A 12,991-nucleotide genomic window follows, 5' to 3' on the forward strand; every position below is an offset into this window, starting at 1 on the left:
CAAAAATTGTGTTCAGCTCATTTAAAAAGTCTGTGTCACTCTTACCACACAATGGAGCCACCTTATAGTCTGTAATGGCCTAGATGCCTTACCACATGCACCTGGTGTTCATTGGGTCCTGAAAAAAGTTCTGAACTTTCTGAATGGACTTGCTTTGCTCTTTTTATGATGCTTTTCAAATTGGCTCTGGCTGTTCTGACTGCCAGCATATCGCTGGATTTAAAAGCTGTGCTTTCAACATCTTGCAAACCTTATATGTCATCCATGGTTTTTCATTAACCCTCACAACAATGTTTTTAAGGACACAGACATCCTCAGTGCACTCTTGAATATATGCAGGCACAGTGGTGGCATACTCCTCCACATTTATATGTTGTTTATCTGTTACTGCTTCTTTAAACATGTCCAATCCATGCACTCAAAGCAATCTTGTAATGCTACTAGGGCTCCCTCCACCCAAACCCTCACCTGCTTCACTCTTCATTTCTCTCTGAGTAATAAAGTCTTATATGCTGGGATAAGCAACACTGAGAGATGGTCATAAGAGACTATGTGAGGCCAAGGGATAGCTTTGAATGCATTCTTGATCTTAGAATAAGCAAGACCCAGTGTATTCCCCCTTCTGGTTGCAAAGTTCACATATTGATGGAAATGGGAGAGAGTAGCTTTCAAATCAACATGATTAAAATCACCACTATAATAAAAGCACCCTCCAAGTAAATAGTTTGTAAGTCACCCCAACGATGCCCTTGACGTGATGGCCCGTTGCCTGGAGGCCGTACGGGTCTGGATGGGGAGGAACAGACTCAGGCTCAACCCCTCCAAGACCGAGTGGCTGTGGCTGCCGGCGCCTCGGCATAGTCAGCTGACTCCATCGCTGACTATAGGGGGCAAAATTTTGGCCCCCTCAGAGAGGGCTCGCAACTTGGGAGTCCTCCTGGATCCACGGCTGACATTGGAAGACCATTTGTCGGCCGTGACCAGGGGGGCGTTTTATCAGGTCCGCCTGATCCACCAGTTGCGACCTTTTCTGGACCGGGACGCCTTGCGCATGGTCACTCACGCTCTCGTCACCTCTCGCCTAGACTACTGTAATGCTCTCTACATGGGGCTCCCTCTGAGGAGCACCCGGAGACTTCAACTGGTCCAGAATGCGGCTGCGCGGGCGGTGTTGGGAGGGACTCGTCGCTCCCATGTGACACCGCTGCTGCGCGAGCTGCACTGGTTACCAGTGGTCTTCCGGGTGCGCTTTAAGGTGTTAGTTACCACCTTTAAAGCACTCCATGGCATTGGACCTGGCTACCTCCGAGACCGCCTNTAGGTAGGGATGATTTTAAGAAAATTTTAATTGACACACAGCTTCGAATATTTGGCTTTTAATTTGGTTTTATGGGGGTTTTTTGTTCTTTGATGTATTTTGTTTGTCTGTTTTAATATGCTGTGCACCGCCCTGAGTCCTACGGGAGAAGGGCGGTATATAAATTAAATTATTAAATTAAATTAAATTAAATTAAAAAAACAACAGTGACACCCTCCCCCACAGCTATTACGACCAACACACACACACACACACACACAAACACACACACACACAGAGAGAGAGAGAGAGAGAGAGAGAGAGAGAGAGAGAGAGAAATCCCAAGACACAGACTGAAAAATCCTGACTTAGTATACACCTTCATGCATACATCCTCATCTCTTTAAAATTAAGAGCAATTTGTATTATTAGAATATTCCATAAGAAAAAGTTCAAAGTGCAGAATCATGGACTCTCTGAAAACACAGAACCACAATAACCTAGTCACCAGTTGTATATTATAAAACAAGATGAGATATTCCATCTATCAACTGAAATGCTACTTTTGCTATAAAAGAATTACATATTTGTCATTACTCTGTGCAGAATCCCAAAATCAGCAGAGCGTATAGACAGAACAAGCTAGAAGCTATTTAGTCAAATTTCCAAAAAGTTCTGCTAAAACCAATGTGGAAACATATGAAGTACATAATTATGTTCTGGAAGAGATAAGCAGAATCACTGATAAGATCCATAGAGCTATCTTTGCATGAATCCCAGTAACTATGCCTGATTTAAGTGCTTTTTTTTTTTTTTTTTGCTAATAAGCAAGTTATTGCTTAAGAGCCAGTTTGGTATAGTGGTTAAAGCATCCAGTTAAAAACTGGGTGACTGTGAATTCTAGTCCTGTCTTAGGCGTGAAACCAGCTGGGTGACCTTAGGCCAGTCACTCCCAGCCCTGGAAATGGCAAACTATTTCCAAGAAGCTTTGCCAAGAAAACTGCAGTGTCTTGTCCATGCAGTCACCAGGAATCAATCCTGAGCTAAAGACACGCACACAAAGACACAAAAACCATTGCTTAAAAATGTTGCTTGCTCCAAATAAGTTGCAGTATATAGGAAGTGATGCATATAATGTACGTAATTATGTTTTATAAAAAGTGCTTGTCCGCTTTCCTGCAAACTTTTGTTATATTCTAAAAGAGAATGCCTCAGGGCCATAGATTAATAAAACTGCAAAAAAAATTGTCTTTGTTGCAGTTAATTGAAATTAAAGAAAATTCCCTCCAAATTGCTACCAGTCAGAGCTACAAGCACAAACATGCAATGGCAGTTATATATATGGTGTGTATTTCTTGAGTAATATAGCTGCAAATTCTTCTTTAAATATTAAGGGTACAGAGAAATTAAATTTCTGAAGATGTTTCATGACTTTATGGCTATGAATATTTATCAAGAAACCAAATTGCCAAATAGCTATTATAGAAAGTATCATATCGTGTACCAATCTGAAGCAAGAGTCAAGCATAAGAGTCTACATCAGCTATAGCTCAGTAAATACCTGTGGATGGCAGATCTCCAAACCCTTTAATTTTGTGTCTTGCATCCATACTGAATTGGGTGGCAATATCCGACTACGAAAACTTACTGTCCTAAAAAATGGAGAAGGACATGTAAAATTGTCAAGAACAATTATAAAAAGTGCTTGTCCGCAATATTCCAATATTGTGAATTTCAATCTTTACCTAAAACTATATGGATACCACTTCGTCCACATGCTGAGCGTGGGAATAGGACCTTAAGTTCCCCTACATATCTTACCTTGTCTTCTCTGAGACCTAAGCAGGATGGTCAACGATAAGGATTGATGGCACTGCAGGACAATATCTAGAGACTCCATATTTGATATAGATGTTGGAGAATCCAAGAACATCTTGTTATTCTTTCCCAATACTATGCTATAAACATATTTTTGTTTTCAAACTGTCCCTCCTCCAATTTTTCTCTTCTTGTGAAGTAGGTTAGTCTGATAGACTGGCTCACAGTTATCCACTGTGCACTTATTACTGAGAATAAATTTAAACCTGACTCTACCTAGTCACAGTCCAGCAGCTTAACTACTGCACCATGCTCTCTGGGAGTCCCCCAAATCAGGGGTCCGCAACCTGTGAGCTGCAGCCCAGTAGTGGGCCATGGGCTGCTGGCCACCAGGCCCCAGGACAGGCTGGCCAGTGCGCACACATGTGTGCACACCACCCCCACTCATGCTAGTGCTGCAAGCCGCAGGATGCAAAAACAGGAGGCCGTGCCACGTGGTGCAAAAACGGGCCACTGCCACACCTCAGGGTGTGAAAACGGGATACCACAACGCCTCAGGAAGCAAAAACAGGCCACCACCGCACTACGGGATGCAAAAACAAGCCGCTGCTGTGCTGCGGGGCACAAAAACAGGAAGTTGCACTGCTGTGCTGCACAAAAACAGGTCAATGCCACACCTCAGGATGCAAAAATGGTATGCCGCCATGCCTTGGTGCACGAAAAGGGGCCAATGCCGCACTTCGGGGCGCAGAAACAGGGCACTATGCACAAGAATGGGGCAGGGCTAGTGAGTAACATTCAAGCGCTAGCCCACCCCATTTGCATCACACGCATGCTCGCAGCCCCGTGCACGCACGCACGCGCGTGCATAAAATGATTCCCCCTCCCTTTTCTTCTGGTCCGCCAACCAAGAAAGGTTGGTGACCTCTGCTCCAAATTGTAACCCTAATATACATGGAATGCATCAAGTTTGAAAAATGGTGATCAATGTTTATAACTGAACTGCCTACCTTGAATCCAGAGTATTCAGGAATATATTGTGGATAATATTTCTTTCATCTTCAGTAGGAGCAACCTTCAATAAAGAAGCCTTACTAGATTCAAGCCGCCTGATCTTGTTCTCTGATCAATGGAATGAAACATGTAAAATGAATGACAATCGCTTCCAACAGCTGTATTTCATCCCTTTTTCAAAACTGATGAATATACTTTTCTGAAATCTGTAAGCATGCTTTAGACTACTGTAGGTACCAAATTATTTCACTCCCAAAGAACCTATGTTTCCCCCAATTATTTAGGAATGGCCACGAAACAATATTTCTCCATTGTTCCCCTCCCCCCCCCCAAAAAAAAACCAGACTAGGAGAGTACTTACTTTCTCCTTCCCTGAAGATTTTTTCCTCCTCTGGGGTTTCAGCAATTAATGGATTGACAAATGCTGGTCTGAGGATATATTTTTAAAAAACAATATGCATTACAGAGGGAAAATGAAATGTTTTGGGCTACAAACCAACATAGTTACTTATGTACAAGTTCATTTGCAATGAGAAATCTGTGTGTCTATTTTTGTGTTTTAATACAACTTTTTTTTCTTATTTTTACTCAACAACACAAATGATTTAACTTGAAAAGACAATTATCTGAAGAGGACAGTCAATGTAGTCCACTAGGACAGTGTAGCACTTCAGATGTGAAGCCAAAACATGCTCCAGAGCATGCAGGGAAATGAAAACTATTATGTACTGGGATCTTTGAGGCATTGAGGAGGCGAAGGTGAAAATAACAACACGTTTATTGGTTAACACAGAAGCGGCTTTAACAGCCGCTTAACTTTTATTTATACAGACTGCCGATAGGCGGCGGCCAATGGAATTAAAGCAGTTATTCCCGCCCAAAACACAAACTTACAATTCTGCAGGCAGGCAGTCTGGAGTTTAAACGGACACAGCAGTTACTTATTTATAACTAATTCCAAATAATTTACATCAATACATAACAAAAATATAACACCTGTCTGGAGTTAAATATCTCTATGGATCCTACAATGGCTGAAAATAAGGCCCAGCCGCTATAAGGAATTGTAAATAGGAGCTACATTCATTACCTGTGCACTCTAAAACTCCTTTTTGCCTTCAATGTAAAATACCATACAGCCACATAGTCTGACATAATTTGGTATTTTGAGCCATTCATTTTGTTGCTGCCTTATAGGTTTTATTGCCATTAATATAGATGCTCCTAGTTTTTATTTTATATCTAGCTCTCTTCTGCTATTTTCCTTTTTCTTTTTGAACTGGTTTATTTTGTTTTATACATTTTAAGTGACCAGATGCTACTCAGAGAACTCTAGTTATGGCAAAATAAATAGTATACTAAGTAAACAAATAAGACACCAATACTAATATAATAGGTCAGCACCCCTAGCATATTCTTTGAGTCTAGGACTCAAATAAATAAAATAATAAAATAAGCAATAAACTATTTTCAGACATATGTATGTTTAACACCAAAAATGCAATCCTGTACCTTTGAACATAGGGTTTTTTGCTACAGCTTTAAGCCAATTTCAAAACTAGCAAACTAAACCAATAACATTGAATGAAAGGCAAAAATAGGATCTGAGGAGGATGGGTGACACAGAAATCAGAGCTGCACTTTACAGCTATTCACAATACAGGGAATCCTCGCTTAAAAACAACATATTTAGTGACTGTTCAAATTACAATGGGTGGAAAAAAATGACTTATGACCAGTCCTCCCAGTTACAACTGTTGTAGCATCTCTATGGTCATGTGATCGCAATTCGGGCTCTTGGCAGCTGTTGCACATTTACAATTATTGCAGCATCCCACAGTCAGGAATCCCCATTGGGAACCTTCCTAATTGGATTCCAACAAGCAAGGTCAATGGGGAAGCCAGCAGGAAATTGCAACTCGTGGTCACATGATATCTCACTTAACAACCCCTTTAGTTAGCAATAGTTGCAATGGGATTATTAAATGCGGACTACCTGTAATTGGAAAGTTACAGAAAAAAAATGGAAACATCTATATCTGACTGAACACAGTGGAGAACCTATGATATTGCCGAACTAGAACCCTCAGTTTCTCTCTGGTCATGCACCCGGGGGCTGATAGTGGTTGAAGTTCCACAATACTTGAAGGTCAACATGTTCATCATCTTTGACCATCACTTGCATTCCTCACTGATTTCTTAAATAAACTGCTAGGAACATTACCTTTTATTTTCTGGATCACGGGCCACCATGACAAAAGTTGCATCTAACATAGGGCAATAGATTCCATCAAGTAGCTAAAATAAAAAAATATGTGAGGGGAAAAACATGATTAGAATCTGTATGCAGTGGTAATTCAATTAAAACTTGATACACTGTTTCAGAACTGAACTATTTTTTTCTATGGATGCCAAAAAGAAAAAAAAGTAAGGAAATTTAAGTAGAATACATACTGCCAATATTTATTTAAAAGGGTTTATAAGTAAGATTCTCCTTGTCAATTTAATTGTGCTGGTCAAAAATCACATTGTCTTCAAGCAGACCAAAATACACTTTAATAAACATGGATGTTACATTCCAATTTGTACTTATTCCTTTTAAATACTGTCTTACTATTTGGCTAACCTGCCACAGGATTTTATTACAGGATGCAGTATAGCTTGCCACATGTAAGAATCTAAATTCAAAACTCTTATGAGCAAATGAAGCTCACTGTCATTAACCTGAAGCATGTGTATCTTCACTTCCATTGAAGTTTTTCCAACCCAGGAAACGTTCCCAGTAAACTTGATATCACAATCCGGATGAATATGCTGCTTCCATAAACCTAAAAGGATAGAAGAAGGGAGTCAGAGCACAGATTCTAAGGATGGATAACCAACATTTATCCAAGGGGGGACAGTACTACTTCTAAGAAATCAATTTGGGATCAGCAACCTTTTCAGACAACAGGAAGCTTCATGCAACATTATAGTATCAATTATTTTCCATGGCAACCTAAGCAAGAACATTGACATTCTTGGTAATCTTGCAAGAATTTGGTTTTTTAAAATGTTAAACACCATTATTTAATTTTTCCAGAAAAAAATAATAACACATCTGGCTGTCTTTTCTGTTCCTATAATACAGTATCTGGGATATAATGTGATATAATATTTTGTCTATGAAGTCATATATTTATTCAGTTGGACATTCAAGCAAAATGGAGAGGCTAGATTCAAAAATGCCATGTTGGCAACAAATGTATATTCATCAGAACATGTAGTTATTCCTGAAAAAGTTCATCTAAAAGTGTCAGGAGAGCTTTGTCTTCTTTTTTCCACCTTCCCCCCAATTTCAGGTTTAAATCTTAGCTGTTTTTTCACTGAATAACACAGTGTGAACTTCCCAGACAGATATTAACCCATTAATAATTAAAACCTACCAATTTTATCCACGAGCGCTGTAACAATTGATAAAGGAGATTTCAAAGTAGCTTCATGTTTTGTGTGAGTATAACAAATAAGAACTGTAAACAAATAAATACAGAGAGATGCTATATTAATTACTCTTAGAACTTAGACATTTTTAAATGTACAAAGTTTATAGACTTAAACAGAGTTCAGTCTGCCAAATTAAGACTAGTAGGGGTAATTTATTTATTTATTACAACATGTAATATTGTACAATGGCTTGCCCTGTCAGTGTTGGTGAGGGTGTTTTCTCCTTTGTACTTCCTTGAGAAGGCTGTTCTTTACTTCTTCATTGTCTGAATTGGTTGTTCCTCGATTAGGGGATTAGGGTACACTGTACCTTGATAAGTCAGGCTATTATATATAAACAAAAAGCAAATCCCATTCCCTTCTAGCATTGAAGATGTTACCTAGTTGGGTAATGAAACATCTACAAATGAACAATCAAGTTCAGAAAGCACCAAGGACTTGACAGTTCAACCCTGATGTATGAATGTATGTGTGTGTATACATATACATATACATATATATATATTGAGTTTGGTGCATCCTGTCGGCCCAAATATGGGAGGAAAAAAAAAAAGTTCAAAATGGCTATTCCAGTTCTCCCTTAATTCTTTGTTAGCAATCCAAATTTTGATATATATATATATATATATATATAATATAAAATAGATAAAAACTCACGATCACCAGGAGAACAAAGAATTTAAAACTTTAATTTAAAACCAAGCTTTCGCTGGGAGCTCCCAGCATCATCAGGGTTAACAAGCCAGTCTATAGGTGTGCCTTAAGTAAGGTTGTTTAGCATCTGCACTCGGCTCCTAGAGCGCGTGACCGGCCCCAACCAATCAGCCTGTGATCTAATTATTCCTACCACACCTGCGTTTTGGTCTCCTTTCTCACATTTAAAGGTTGCTCTTTTTGTTTCAATGACGTCAGCTTTGCTGCCTGCTGAAGTTCCCTTCCCTCCCTCCCTTCTCTTAGAGATGTTCCCCCCCCCCCGTATCCACTGTCTTCCCATTAGTTTTAGGGTTGTTAAGTGTCACCTCATTAAGTTTTACATTGGGGCTCCTAATCTGATACCGTGCTGTGGTGCCTCTTCCCCCTTCCCTCTGCCCGACTGTACTTTCTTTGATATTCATTACTTTCACTATATCCATCGTAGTTTTTCCTCCCTCCTCTCCCCTCCTAGCTGTGTTACTGCTATCACTCGTCACTTCTCTTATATAGGTTGGGGGGGTATTAGGTGGCATCTCTTCTCCTCCCCTATGTGCCGTTGTTCCGATCTGGGTGGTACTGCTACAGTTACCGCACTCTTCTTCTTTTTCAATATATTCCCCTATATCCTCTGTCCCTACACTTCCTTCGTTCGTCTCCCCCCTTGCCAACTCCCCATGCTGTGGGGTGCGGTTTGCATTGCGCACAGTCGGCCCTCCACATCTTGTTCATGGGGCCACACGGTGTTGGTGTATGTACTCATCCTCCCCAGTCTCACGTGCACTGATGGGGTAGGCGTGTGCTCCCTTCACCCCCTCACTGCGTGTGCGAGCTCCATTCCTTTCACCATTCCTACTTCTCCGTTCGAGCTCTCTCTCCCGGATCTTACAGGCAGCCCTGCGTTCAGAATCCTTCCCAAACCGCACCCCCCCCCGCATTCATGGCGCCGAATTCCGGATTCCCCCAGGGGTTGATCTCAGGGCTTTTACTGGTACCATCAGTTCCTGCAGCACCGTTGATATTACTGGCTCCTTCATTCCATCGTCGCGTGGGGGATTTACTAGCGGGCCGGCATGGGCCTGATGTGTGTAGCTCTCTCAATTCCATATGCCTTGTTTTGCGCGTGGTATCCAGAAAATCTCTCAGCTGTTTGCTGGCGGGAGATCGTTGTCGATCACACGTAGTGGATAAGTGGGTGTCTACCAATCGTCGGGATTCCATTGATGTCTCTTCGTGAGCAGTTATGTCACCGTCACCCTGATCCTGCAAGCGTCAACGGGGTTGACTGTTATGGGTCCATCGATGACTTTTGCCCCATCTCCTTAGTGCCAGGTGGGTCGAATGCAGGTCGATGTGGCGGTTGACAGAATCGCCATCAGAAAGCCAGGCTTCCTTGACCAACCGGCCCCCCTTAGTGGCATCTCCAGTTAAAACCCGTGTGTTCTCAAAGTCAAACTGATGGTTACGCTCCGCCATATGAGTCCACACTTGGGAGTGTGGGTCGCCCCTTTTCACGGCCAATTTGTGCTCGTGCAAATGAGTTTTTAAACGCTTGGATGTCTCCCCCACATAGTTGCACTGGCAGTTTTTGCAATCAATCTTGTAAACTACAGCTGATCTTTCCATAGTGGGGAGAGGATCCTTGGGGCACATGACCCTGGAGCGTAACGTTTGACATGGTTTATGGGCCACTTCTATGTTGTAGGGGGCCAGTAGTCTAGCCGTTGCCTCCGAGACATTACTTATGTAGGGTAGGGAAATACGTGTCTTGCGTGTTGAGGATTCTTCACTTTGGTGATTACTACGGGGTTTTGGTGCAGTGCCGTGCCGTTTTATAAACCTCAAAGGATACCCGTTTTGCTGGCAAATCCTGAGGAGATGTCTTTTTTTTTTCCCATTTGGGACTCAACGGTGCTGCAGTGGGAATTCACGCGCTTAAATAATGTTTTAATGCAGCTGATTTTGTGGGATACCGGATGATTGCTCCTGTAGTGGAGGATCCTGTCCATGTGGGTGGGCTTTCGATAAACCCTTGTGTGTAATGTCCCATCCACCTGTTGGTGGATTAACACGTCTAGGAAAGCAAGGCAATCTTGCTTCTCTTCCTCCACCGTAAATCTTATATCAGGATAAATCATGTTCAGTATTCCCACAAAATCCGCTACATGCTACACACATTCCAGAAGCATTTTTCATTGCTACAAAAAATACATTAAGCAGGAAGTCACAATAATGTTAGCTGCACTTTTAAAGGAGTTCTAAATAATTAACTCAATTTAATTCATTAAGTATAATAACTGCTTTCAGAATAGATGGGTGGAAAAAAATTCAAAAGATGAACGAATTTTTCTACCTTCCTTCACTGATCCCACTGAGGCAGTTCATTACCAATTTTCATCTTACCCATGGAGCCATAGTCATTAAGAACAATGCTAATTGTAATATCAGTTCAGTGGTTCCAAAAGAGAGCAGCCAGTTTTAAAGCTATTCCTATGCAATATGTTTAATTAACAATGATATAGATGTTATAAATATATAATCCAAATTTGTTCAAATGTTTCCAACCTATCAGATCACTAGAAAAAAATGAAATTATATACGTAAGTACTACATACCTCCTAAGCTGTCAAGGTCTTCAAGAATTCGACCAAACCTAAAATATTATACAGCAATTAACCTGTATGCATGTTACAGCATCAACAAGCAAGTGTTTTATTTTACGGAACAATAAAAGTAGTCTATCTTTACCTGACAGTGTTTTGCATATTGAGATATTTTTCTCTTATTTCGGGCTGGCTTCCTAAAGGCAAGATGACTTCTATATAGCTGTCTTTCATTTTCCTAGGGGGCAGGTCAGCTTGGGTTTTAGCAAGGAGTGTATCTAAGGCTTTTCTTTCATTCATCGCTTGCACGTGGTCTCTGGAGGAAGGGAAAAGCAAAATCAGATTATGCCATATGGGTAAAAATCAGAATGTTAAACCTGACCAGAAGAGGCTGCTGAGAAATAATAGTTAATCTTTGCCAATTGCAATTTCAGGAACCTTTTGTTTTTTAAGGATGATAGCAACAATGCTGGGTTTTCCCAAAGACGTGTGATTTATTTAGAAAATAATATATGTATGATCAAGTCCAGCACCAAACCTCAGTTTATCAGACTTCAGATACAATGGACAAAATCCAATTGATCGTTTAGGCATGTATAAAATCTCATTTGTACTTAATTGGCATTCTAGTCTCACACACTCTCTTTCCCCCATTAGTCAGTTAAATCATAGGTTTACTCTATTAAGCAGCTACCGGCCATTATTAATCTGCAAGAATATATTGTAATGCCCTCTTTCACCTCTAAGAAATGCAGTTGTACCATGGTTTATGTATACAGTACCATACCTCCAATTGGTGGATGCTCCCACTATCTCTCTCAATTTACTTCGCACTGAAACAAAATAAAACCCAGTCAGAAGTATTTAATGGGATAAATCTGACCAAGGACCACTACAGTATTGCAATTTTGAAAAGCAGAAGTGTAAGCAGAAGGCATGCAAAGAATGACTGAAAAGCAAAAGCTGGTCAGGTTCACTGAGATTCCAATAAATGGCATGCTTTCTCGTTTCTATAACATTTTAATTTTCAAAAAATCCAGTTATCTAGGAAATGTATTTATTTCTTTTGAATTTAAATTTCAGGCTGCCTACTCCTTCACAACCCTGAATGGCATACAGGAATACAAAAAGAACAAAACAATACCGTTAAAAACCATGAAGGATCATACAAGAATATTTGGATATCATGGCCTACTCTTGAGTGTTACCCAGCAAGACAGGTTTGACATTCCAAAATAAATATTCAAATCAGGTTACTGTATATACATATCCATACTCATTTGTCCTAAAACTGCAAGGAAAATTTAAACAAGGAGCAGGTTTACCTTTACATAACTAATAGGATACCAATACACATCTGAAAATTCACATCTAGATTCTGTAAACAAATCAGATGCATTTTCTGACACATCTCAATCATAGCCATCAGCATTTGTGCTTTAGCCAAAATGTCACACTCCAATAGAAAAGGAACATTAAAAACTGATGACGTAGAACAATAAAACAAATCTAATCATTTTAAAAACTAATTTTGATTCAAGAAAACAATCTTAGTCAAATGACAGATCCTGACTTACTATATCAAACAAATAAAGATTTATAGCACATCAGCCTGATATACTTAAATTCTGAGCAACTAATCAGGTGTGTTAAGCTAAAAGGAGAGGCAATAGGCTTCATTTTGCCTTTCACAGAGCACAGGGGCATCACTCCCAATCTGGCTCCAATTAGATAAGAAAAAAAAACACCATAATCTAAGGAAATGTGGGAGAATCAGAAGGGAATAGCACCTATGGAAATGTGGAGTTACATGAGAGTTGGAATCTTTTTTAATATATATATGTGTGTGTGTGTGTGTGTTTTTCAAAATTTGAATTGCTAACAAAGAATTAAGGGAGAACTGGAATAGCCATTTCGAACTTTTTAGTTCTTTTCAACCAGACATACCCTTCTGAGATTCGAACCTGGGCTGTCTGCATGTTAGGTAGATGTATTAACCTCTAGGCCACAGGCTCTTTCTCACTTTGTCAGCTATGAGACAGGGGAGAAGAATTATCTTGAGTTTGGTGCACCCTGTCGGCCCCAA

General features: G+C 40.3%; 1 protein-coding gene across 2 annotated transcripts in view; it reads right to left on the minus strand.

The window, feature by feature from the left end:
- The window catches only part of ACOT9 (acyl-CoA thioesterase 9), a 27,208-nt gene that overhangs the window by 7,260 nt on the left and 6,957 nt on the right, over positions 1–12,991 (minus strand). For both annotated transcript variants that reach the window (XM_015827771.1, XM_015827763.1), the window contains 9 exons: positions 11,693–11,738; positions 11,051–11,221; positions 10,918–10,955; positions 7,555–7,638; positions 6,854–6,957; positions 6,354–6,427; positions 4,491–4,558; positions 4,126–4,237; positions 2,859–2,949 (listed from right to left, as the gene is read on the minus strand). In XM_015827771.1, coding sequence (XP_015683257.1) covers positions 2,859–2,949; positions 4,126–4,237; positions 4,491–4,558; positions 6,354–6,427; positions 6,854–6,957; positions 7,555–7,638; positions 10,918–10,955; positions 11,051–11,221; positions 11,693–11,738 — 788 coding nt within the window. The remainder of the gene's footprint in view (positions 1–2,858; positions 2,950–4,125; positions 4,238–4,490; positions 4,559–6,353; positions 6,428–6,853; positions 6,958–7,554; positions 7,639–10,917; positions 10,956–11,050; positions 11,222–11,692; positions 11,739–12,991) is intronic.

This window comes from Protobothrops mucrosquamatus, unplaced genomic scaffold, assembly GCF_001527695.2.
Source record: "Protobothrops mucrosquamatus isolate PMUCROS unplaced genomic scaffold, P.Mucros_1.0 scaffold_217, whole genome shotgun sequence".
In the NCBI taxonomy this organism is placed as follows: domain Eukaryota; kingdom Metazoa; phylum Chordata; class Lepidosauria; order Squamata; family Viperidae; genus Protobothrops; species Protobothrops mucrosquamatus.